This window comes from Bidens hawaiensis, unplaced genomic scaffold, assembly GCF_021521415.1.
Source record: "Bidens hawaiensis isolate Kalapana, Puna unplaced genomic scaffold, B.hawaiensis_p1.1 tig00045353_1, whole genome shotgun sequence".
Classification (NCBI taxonomy): domain Eukaryota; kingdom Viridiplantae; phylum Streptophyta; class Magnoliopsida; order Asterales; family Asteraceae; genus Bidens; species Bidens hawaiensis.
Window position 1 is genome coordinate 80,539 of NW_027498061.1, and position 11,432 is coordinate 91,970.

The 11,432-nt window shown below is 34.6% G+C and overlaps 1 protein-coding gene across 1 annotated transcript; it reads right to left on the minus strand.

The window, feature by feature from the left end:
• Positions 1–4,432: 4,432 nt before the first annotated feature.
• LOC143595583 (uncharacterized) lies at positions 4,433–8,161 on the minus strand. Its single transcript, XM_077074566.1, has 6 exons — positions 8,047–8,161; positions 6,775–6,975; positions 6,561–6,683; positions 6,379–6,477; positions 4,672–6,279; positions 4,433–4,509 (listed from the first exon to the last, which is right to left on the minus strand). The coding sequence occupies exons 1-6, from the start codon at positions 8,122–8,124 to the stop codon at positions 4,507–4,509; spliced, it is 2,112 nt and encodes a 703-aa protein (XP_076930681.1). The 5' UTR covers positions 8,125–8,161; the 3' UTR covers positions 4,433–4,506.
• Positions 8,162–11,432: the final 3,271 nt, after the last annotated feature.

Consider the following 11,432-nt stretch of genomic DNA (forward strand, 5'->3'; position numbering starts at 1 on the left):
TTTTTGTTTCAAGTGGTGGATGGTGATATTCTTCTTCAGATTTCTCAATACAAGAATGCCCGAGATATATGGACGACTTTGAAGGCACGGTATGTTGGGGCCGAGCGAGTTCAAAAGGCTCGACTGCTAACGTTGAAAAGTGAATTTGAAAAACTCAAGATGGCGGAAACCTAGACTGTTGACGAGTTTGCAGCAAAAATAACAAGTATGGTTTCAAAGGCAACGAGTCTAGGTTACGTGTTCGAGCAAGATGTCTTGGTGAGGAAGTCACTGGATGCGGTCCCAGATAAGTACTTTCAACTAGTAGCCTCAATCGAACAAAGTGTTGATCTCGATAGTTTGATGTTTGAAGATGCTATTGGAAGACTTAAGGCATTTGAGGAACGTTTGCGAGGGAGAGAACGAGCTTCGAATTCACAAGGTCAGTTACTTTTCAATTGATCGGAAAGTTGTTACAAAGGCAAGTCGTGTGATCAGTCTGGTAGCCGAGGTAAGGGTTGGCCGAGTTCACAGGGACGTGGAAGAGGCCGTGAAACCGGAGGTCAAGACCGAGAGGATGAGGACCAAGATGGTTGCGAAAACCGAGATGGTCAATATCATGGGTCAAGACAGACAGGTCAAAGAAGAACGAATGATCGTCAAAGGGGAAGAAAGGATAGATCACATGTTCAGTGTTACCGTTGTGATGAGTTTGGTCACTTTGCGACTATATGCCCGGAACGTATGAAGAAAAAGGAAGAATCTAATTTGAACAACGTTGATAATTTTGATCCATCTTTGTTTATGATAAAAGGTGATCAGAAAATGGTTTTTCTGAATGAAGATGGTGTGATTCCAAAGCGTTTCGAAACCGAGCCGATGGAGAAAGATGTTTGGTATCTCGACAACGGAGCATCTAATCACATGACGGGTAGTAAAGCGTATTTTTATGAATTGAATGAACAAGAAACGGGAACGGTGAAGTTCGGAGATGAATCTTGTATTGATATTCGGGGAAAAGGGTCGGTTTTAATTGAAGGAAAAACAGGGGAGCAGCGCCTGTTGACCGATGTCTACTACATCCCGAGCCTACAGTGCAATATCATAAGTCTTGGTCAAGCAACCGAAGGTGGATGCGAGATTCACATGAAACATGAGTTGCTAACCATTAAAAATGATACAGGTAAGCTTTTGATGAAGGTGACAAAGACCAAGGACCGATTGTACAAGATTAGCCTCAAGATAGCAAGTCCCGATAAACAAGCTATTGTTGGAATGATGAATTTTGCAGGTCGGGATCTTCAAAGTGTTGAACTGAAAGAAGACAAGCCGGTTACGGTCAGAATCCAATCAAAGATCCAAGTTCCAAAATTCAAAGTTCAAAGAAAAGTGTTCAAGAAACTAAACACGTGGTCAAGAAAGTGATTCAAGCCCAAGAGAGGACGTCTAATGATCAAACGAAGCAAGTGTTACTTCAAGCTAAGTGGAACCCAAAGAACATTGCAAGAGATCAAGACAAGCCTCAGGAGAATCTAGAAAATGATGGCAAGCGTGAAGTTGAAGATCCACCAATTTCGAGTAGGAAATTAGGGGGTGAGTTGGGTGAGTCGGATACAATAATTGAGGGGGTGATTGTTGGCTCAATTGTTGTTTGGCCCAAGTGTAAAGCCCAGCCCAAGAATTATTAAGGTTTATTATATTTGGTAATATCTTGACTAGTAAGTTAGGTTAGTCTATATAAGCCGAGTTATGGTTAGACATTAGAATAAAAGAAGTAGATGCAATCGAGTTAGGGTTCATCAAGAGTCAAACCGAGTTAGGGTTTGAGGGTTTGTAATCAGTTTTTTGAGTGAGATTTTCTGATTAGTATAAACGAGAATTAGTCGTTTACTTTGGCGTTTTATTATGGACTTGAAATATTATGTCCAAATTAAACACAAATCGATTATATCAATAATATACATGTACTATAATAAAAAGAAAAACTTATACGTATTACAATTGCTAAATTCTTAACCTAAAAAATTATCTTATTTTTACTTTTATTAAAAAATTAATCTTTTTAACATCTTGGCCAGTTTGGCTTACCAAGCCAATTCCAAACCATAAACCAAACCTTGAAACTCGGTTTTCAAACCATAAACTAAACTGCATGGCGTACTTCTAACCCATCCAATTTAACTCGGTTGGTTTCTAACGATTAATAAATATGAAAGCATTTGCACCACGAGGCTAAGCAGACCCTCTTTAACTAGTACACATCTCTTGTTTCCATATCTTATTTTCACATGTGAAAATTGCATGTTTTCTACACAAGAGAGAGCCATATGAGTTTTGGACCACATGATCCAAACATAACAGATGGATTATACCAACTGGTCTGGATTATGACCTTCATGTCTGGTTTTGTACCAGACCAAACGACTGGTTTTATATAAGTTTCAAGACCAATAATCGGACCTCATATGCTTTGGTCTGGTTTTTTGTCCTCCGCTAAATAGTTCTGCCTTGATTTACTGGGCCTAGCACAACATGAATATTATGTAGCGTAGCAACTATATATTATGACCAAAAATCCTATTATAAATTTTTTCTTAAAAAAAAAACAACCCATTTTTGTTCTTATTTCACCCATAACTAAATTATGAATATATATATATATATATATATATATATATATTCTCAATGGGATGCGTGTATGGCATATGCACGGAGAAATCAGAGTTACAACTTTTTACAGCCTATACAACTCATATAGGCCCATAATGTCTTGTATAGTTCTTGTGGCCCTACATGCTTCGTGTAGACCTTATATGACTCGTTTAGCTAGCTTTTCGTGGATGAACTATATGCCTCGTTTAATATTCTATTCATGTTCAAAATTTTTCAGATTTTTCTTCTTCACTCTTAGACACCCTATACGACTCGTGTAGGTTTTTGTCAATGCCATCTGACACCATCATCAAACGACTTGTTATTAACCGACCTCTCCATCAAACGACTTGGTTTTAAGTTTTAACTAACCTAATCATCATCACACGACTATGTTTTTACAAGTTTTAATTAATTAAACAAGAGAGAGAGAGAGAGAGAGAGAGAGAGAGAGAGAGAGAGAGAAGAAGAAGAAATTGTGCCTATACGAGTCGTATAGACTATAGACCTATACAGCTCGTATATAGGCATATGGATATACGAGGCATATAAACACAAACTGACACAATCTAACAGAATATAGGCTTATACGACTCGTATAAGTTACAAATGGTGTTCGGATAACTACAATGTCCAAATATGTCATGGTTCTCAAAACTGTGTTTTCTTAGCAAGAAAAAAAACTTATTTTCATTGTTGTGGGCCCCAAATATCCAATTTTTTAAAAGAATGAAATGTTAATGAGACCAATCATCTTCAAATACTAAAAATATTTAAATCCAAATAAATCAAATCTCTCTGACCAAGAGAACAAAATAATTCTAGCTTATTTTTGGTTTCAAGAACAGCAAGTAATTAAATTGTGACTAGGCCTAGCTGGCCTTTAGATTTAAGAAGCAACATTAACTATAAACTTGTGCAGTTTCGTTAAAACAGAAAATATTTACCTGCTTAATGATCTCATAATCAAGCGCAAGTTGTTCCATTTTTATTTCTAGACGCACGCCGCACACCCACGGCACCCAATTATTGGTCTGGTTTTGTACCAGACCAGAAGAGTGGTTTAATGCAAATTTTAAGAATCAAGACCAATAATCGGACCTCATATGATTTTGTCCAAGTTTCATCTGGTTTTCGTCCACCGCTAAATAGTTCTGCCTGGATCTAAGTGTCCTAGCAGACCATGAATATTATTTAGCAACCAATCCTAAAATACTTGTTTATTTTCAAAATTGAACCATCTTTGTTCTTATTTTTCCCATAACTAATTTATGACCAAAAAAAGAAAAAAAAACTATATACTCTCAAAACTATGTGTTTTATCAGTAAGAAAACTTCAAGTTCATGGTTGTGGGCCCCAAAAATCTGTTTTAAAAAACAATGTTATGAGACCAATCAACTTCAAATACTAGAAATATTTAAAATCCAAAAAAAAATCAAATCTTTCTGATCCTAAGAACAAAATAATTCTACCTTATTTTTTGTGTCAAGAACAGCAAACACAAAATCAGATGTGATTAGGCCTAGCTGGCCTTTGATTTTGGAAATGCATGCACAATAGCTTGTACAGTACAGCTCACTAATGCGTCCTAAATCGTCAATGAGGCGGAACACCATTCATGCACAAAGCACAACACCATAATATCCAAGATTAAGATACACAAGAAGAAACATTAACTATAAACTGGTGTGGTTTAAAAACAAAACTTTACTAAATTATTTATGTAAAAAATGAAAATCATATCAACATCCTATTATCATACTAGCCTACAATGTGTAAGTATAACTAATGCATTTTAGCTAAAACAACCATAAGCCCTTTACCAATTTTAACATCTATCTTGGGTCTTCTTCATCTCCGGTGAAGTTGCACTGTCACTGCATGTAACGGTGAAAGATAAAAAGTTAAAACGGGCCCGTTACTGTGGGTTAATGCAAAGAAGCAAGAACATGTTACTGTGGACACATTACCACATTTTGTCCAAGAAATTACTTGCAATTATCAAACTATTTATATAAATAAAGAAAAAGTTATGATACCTGTGAATTCTTGGTTTTCTGAACAAGAACATCTAATTTTCTTTCGAAATCTTCGATTTCAAGTTGAAGATCTTTTTCCTTTTGTAGAAAGAAGTTTTCAGAGCAATCTGTAGCGAGTTCCTTCAATCTTTCATCATCAAGATTGTGAATTTCAGCCATACTTTCAACCTGTTTCTTAATCTTCCCCAACTGTTTCAACTTGAGAGTTAACTGGTTGTGAAAAAAGACTAGTTTTTCTTGAAAACGGTCAGCAAGAACCTGTAAATCTTGTTTTACTTTCAAGAGGGTATCTTCAAGAATCTGTTTTTCTACACGAAGCTTGTTAGCTTCATCCATGGCTTTCATGGCTGCTTTCCCGTTTACTTCAAATGTAGATGCCATTTTTTGTGAAAGCCTTCTAAGTTCATCTTGAAGCCTTGTGGCTGCATTTGCATTTTGTAACTTCATTTTTCTCAAATTATCCTCTGCACGTATGGCTCTTTGTTCCTGCTCGGTTTTTGAACGCGTTAATTCTTCAAGATCGGTCTCAAATTCATGAGCTTGATTCTTTAACGCTTCTTCAAGATTCTTGATGTAGGATTCAAGCTCGTTTATGACATCGTTTGACTTTGACAATTCTTTTGACTTTGACTCGAGATCGTTTTCTAGCCTCCCTATTTGTGCTTCGAGTTCCGTTACGGTTGTGTAAGATGATGTGCACTCGTATTGCATCTTTAATTGTTCATGAAGTTGACTGCACTCGATTTTATAAGATAAATCGTGATTTTCCTGCTTGATGATCTCGTAATCGAGTGCAAGTTGTTCCATTTGTATTTCCAGATCGTCTTTATCTCGTTTATATAATTCAACTTCACTATAAAGGTCTATTATTTTTTGCTCTAGTAAATATATTTCCTTTACGTCACTATGTTGTTTAACGATTGCCTCCAATTCCCTTTGTTCCTCATCATCATCCGTCTCAGACTTTGACTTAGATTTTGACATCTCCAAAGCCAGAACCAACTCAGTATTCGACTCTTGCTTTTCTTGAAGTTGTAAACGAAGATTGGAGCTTAAATCTTTCTCATGATTCAATTCTTGTCTCAGTTCATCAAGAAGAGCCCAAGGATCACCTTGGTCAATCAACAGCATACCATTGACTTTGACTTCTTCCGTCTTGAGTTTTTCACATTCTTCCTTTAATGCATTTCGTTCTTCTTTTAGTGAAGCTACTTCCTTTGCGAGATCTTGACTCTTTTTCATCTCTTTCACGATTTGCTTACGAAGCGTTCGTAATTCCAACTCTGAAACATTGGCTTGCTGGGTCAAAGCTGCAACTTGGACTTTAAGGTTTTGAATCATGGCATCTGAAGAACCCTCTTCCGAAGTTTCTCCTAAAGTACTTGTGGAAGAATCGTCTGTACTTAACTTGGGATCTGAACCGTTTAACCAATCCCATTGTGATGACTTATCTTTTGTGATTGAGGATTCATGAGTCAATTTAGGGTTCTTCAGTTCATGTTCGCATGGAGTGTTAATCCCAGAACTGCTTCCAGAACTTAACAACATGATATCAGATCCTATGGATGCTTCATAATCCCTGTCAATGTCATTTCCCATCTCATTATCCTGAAATATTAACTAAATAGTTAAAAACTGAACTACATTTATCAGTTTTTAAATTAATAATTAACGAACCAGATTTAGCTAAGTTATATATAAACTTACTTCAGTCGGATTTCCTCTAATATTTCCTTCTAATTCACCGTTTTCAAAATGTGTCCTCAAGCTTTGATCAGAAGTCCCTTGCACCCTTTGAATCGATACCTAATTCAAACGACATACACAACAGTTAAACTTAGATTAACAAATCAACTTAACATAATATTCACAAGGAAGAAAGGACTAACATGCAAAACTGCTGAAGAATTAGCATTTTTAAGAGGAAGAGATAGAGAAGAAAGCTTTGTAGCTTCTGCATAAGTTGCAAAATCAATTGAAACCTCTCCAACACAACTGAATCTTGAAGAATCCTACAAATTGTCAAAGAATCAAGAAATTAGTTTACTTTTTTGGAAAGATATTATAATTATATGGTACCTTGTACATTTAAGTAATCTGTACCTTTGCCACGATTAAGTGATAGATTTTCTCATGAAATTTTCTGGTTTTGGGGTCCTGAGAAAACTTCACAGTTTCATAAAGTGGTTTTTCCCAATAACAGCTTCCGTCTCGAACTTTGACTTTCTCTAATCTTGAAGTCGGTTTTCCAACATCAGCAGGAATAACGGATATCGTCAAAGCATCTCCTCCTAACTGTGACAACTACATATACATAACCAACATCTAAACTAAGCATTTGGCAAAACTGCAGAATATAACAATATGTTACTTCACAGCATGAACAAGATGATTTTCTTGATCATGTTATGAACAAGTAGCGGCTATCCAGAGTTTTGGACTTTCTATATCTGCTTTCAGATATTTTCAAATAATTTCTAATCAGTGAAATAGTGAAGTGCGACATATAAAAACCGATCTAACAAGGTGAACACGTGCACTAATAGCCGGAAAATGCGCTTTTGAGGTTAGAAAAACATATTAAATATAGTTTAGCATATTTTTTCCATGTTATTTATTCTGTTGACGGTAATTATAGGGTGCTTATTATTGTCAAGTAACTCTAATGCAGCCAAGTCACAACCATCTTCAGCGTCTCTAACTTCCATCTTTTCCGCTTCACCTGACATCGCCTTTTGCTGTCATGTAGCCATGACTCCAACCACATATTATATAATCACCGTACAAAGTACAAACCTTGCCGTATCCGTTTCTTACCATAACTTTATATTTATGTTATGATTGTCAACTCAGTAAGCATTAAAGTTTACCTTTTTCTCACTCTACTACTAAAGTAGTCGTTTATTCGAGTTAGTACATTACAATTAGTCAAATTCCCCTGTTTCAACTTGAATTTTCACATTTTCCTGTGAAAAATGTTTCCTTTAAGTTCCAAACATCAGTAAACAGTAATCTTCTTAACGTTGATCTCATAATCAAACACCGAAGGGAAAAAAATAAAAACACCCATACGGGTTTGGGACGGGTTTAGGTCCCAACCCCAAACCCAATTATTAAAGCTCGTCCCAAACCCAGCTCAAAACGCATCAGGTATTTGGAACGCCCGTGGGTTTCAGGTTTATCCGTTACTTTATAAAAAATTTCCGTCGGGGGTATCTAACCCAAAACCCATCAGGTATCTCTCGGGTTCGGGTTTCATTGACATCCTACTCCCCAAAATCTTTAAAAATCCTCTCTCTTAGACATTTCATCAAACACCTTGCATGCAATATAATCTAACAAACACATTCAGTTGCTCATAAGCAAAATTATTACCTGGGTTACATGAAACTGCAACTTAAACACAATCTTGATCCTGTTCTTCTCACTCCTCCATCTCGACGGCTTAAACATTTTAGGTCAACTTTCACAAACATCAAAACCTTCAATTGTTGAGTCAATTCCACATGCAAAGACTCAAATTCACACCAGAATCGATCAATTAACACAAAATTAAACAACAATTTTGCAAACCCAGATCTTAAAACACAAAAATAGAGTAGAAATTGATGAAAAGATGAAAAATTGAGGTTTTTTTGTTTTAATGTAGCGGTGTGAAATTGGCTCAAAATAGCAAGAATTGACTTTGAAGAATTGGTCAAAGATGACAGGTGTGATGGGTTTGATTTAGTGAAGCTTATCTGCAGTGACGAATTGGTGATTGATTCTTTGAAGACAACAGATTGTGTGTGCTCTGGTTTTAGTGTTTACGAATAAAAACAAAGTGTAGGTACACTTGTTATATATTATTATGTGAGTGATTGAAGTAAGTAGAAAGTTAAAAGAAAGGAGTTGCTTTGAGAGTAAACTAGTCTTATACCCGACACGATTCAGTATATAAGAAAACGTGTGTAGACGGAGAAAAAGGTGACTTTGTGGTAAAAACGAATGTCGAGAAACACGAAAATTAATTGTTTACCAAAAATAAAACCGTGTAAACGAAAAAGGTTTCGATTATGAAAGATTGCTTGACCAACTTTTTAAAAAAAAGAAAAATAGACAGATATAAGCATTCATAGTCTTGCAGATCATCATCAAAAATAAAAGAACAAATAAGAAGGAATAATAATATTCCATAAATCAAGAAAAAATTGTTAGCATGCTTAGAAAAATATTCCTATAAAAAATTATGTAGGAAAAAACAATATTATAAAAAGCATGTGGGTTGGAAATTAGGGTTGGAAATTAAGTACAAATCTTATACCGTACAAAATGCTACAAATCAAAATAAGGGATAAAATTTATAATAGTGGTATTTTTTTTAATCTTCTGATTGATTCATATTTTGAAATTAATTACATAAAGGTCTTTTTTGATTGGACGGGAACGTCTTTTGATTGGATTGGAAACTCGAATGGTCGGGTTAATCATAGGTTGGTTAACTGTTAGTCATGGGTCTGTCTGCTTATGTTGGGTTGGTTGTTCAATGTATTTTGATAGACACCGATTCGAGATGGTCAATCTCCCGATAGACCCGTAGAGTGGGTCAGGCTCCAAGAACAAGAAAGAAGAAGATAAACCAAACTTGAGACAAATTTCTGATTATTTTCTCAAAAGAAGATTACAATTTATAGAAAAACCAAAGACATAAAAGTAGGAAAAGATAAGGAAACCTAATTTGGTTAATGAAGAAACTAAATATTTTTTTCGTTTTCCAGTTAAAAATGGTTCAATTATGATGTTCCAAGCCCAATTATTAAGTTTGGAAGCTGATATATGTTAGTTTCATCATTCATGCTTGATTATGGTGTTTCAAGTTATAAATACTTGTAATATAAATTTAAATATTCGGAGATAGAAATTGATGTATAAAAGATGAAAAATAAAGGTATAAAATTTTGAAAACACAAGCATACAAGGTTCAGTTTGCTACCATAACTATAGCCATCGGTAAATTGTATTAACTTAACAAGAACCTTCGATTATGTTTAATTTTGGTTAAAGGTTCGATTTTCGGTTACCGTTAAATTATGATAGTAACTTGAAATAGGGATGGGACATGGTTGTCACTGTTGAGATGCTAACGTTATTTGTCAAAACAAATGGGGACAAAAGGAAACTTGTGAAAGATATTGAGGCTTAGCCAACGGTCGATTATTTGGTGTACGTGGTCATATCATTTATTTGTTTTCCTTGAATTATTAATTTCACCTTTTGGCGTATTTATTTAATAATTCGAAAACGACTTTTTAACCCCACATATGCCCTCACCCAGCTGATAATAAATTATTATTATTATTGTTATTATCATTATTATTATTTTATTTTTTTATTTATAAAAAAAGCATCGTAAGTTTATAAGATCATACTGTCAGGGTGTTTGTTTTCAACCCGACGGGTCCATGGGTTGATCCATGTAAAACTCATTTTGTTGTTGGGTATTTTATGGTTTTATGCCACACTTTTAAAACTTTAAGAGAAATTAACATAAGATTTTTATAACTAAAATGTAATTGTTTTATATATGTTTGTATTTCGTAATTGTTTTATATATGTTTGTATTTCGTAGTAAAGCTGCAATATTATTATATTAATATGCTACAAAATAACGGGTTAAATGGGTCGTGTTCATACCAACCCTTAAATATTCGTGTTGTGTTTGTTTTCATACGTCTAATATGATATTTGAGTTTGTGAAAAACTTTTGAATTTGTGTCGGGTTGCTTATGAACACAGCCAATCATAACCCTTAGAGCGTTCTCATCCTACTTCCTATCCCTAAATAAAAAATTACACTAAAACTCACTATATTTTCTCTCTCCATTTTAATTAAATAATATTTTTTATACTTTTTTTTATTAACTTTTCTCTTTTCCCCACTCACAACCACTTTCAAATAATATTAAAAAATTATAGGGGATGAACAATAACTTTTCAAATATACAGAAAAATCACTGTTTTTTCTAAAATATAAAAACTCTTCACTCACAACATCCAAAATCACTCTCTAAATTATAAAAACACCCCTCACATAAAATAGAGGGTTGGATGAGAATGCTCTTAGACCTGAAATTATGAAGTTCTAAATTACTACGTCGGTATAGCTCATTGAGATAAGGTTGTAGTTTGTGGTTTAGGGAACAACTTGGGTGTCGTGACACTTTTTAACGGGTAATGAACACTGCCTCACGTCTAGATAACTCTATTTAAAAATAAATTTTGAACTTTATAAATACCAACCTTTTAGACCATTTTACACACATTTCTTCCTACAAACACAACATCAACCAAGAGCCTGGAATAACCCGATCTAGTTCCCAAGTCGAGTAGTAGGAAGAGAACAAGGGCACGGAACAATCAACAAGAAGTCGCATTGACAAAAACTTGGATCCATGTTTTCGAATACCAAGTGACTGATCGGATGGTTTGCAAGCAAACGGGTACTCGATTATTTATGTTACTTATTCTCAAAAATTAATAATGAAAAAGGTTTTCAAGTATATAGTAAACATAACTAATTAAGTTGTACCAATGTTAAAGTTATCATGTATTTGAATCTCACAATTAAGAACTTATCCTATAAATCCATTGGGTTCAACCCAAAATAAAAACAACCTTAAAAAGATAAATATTATTCTATTCAAACTACTCAACCGAGTTACATGTCTTAAAAGCATGTGTGACCAAAAGATTTTGGAATTTGGTGGTCATGATCAACTGAT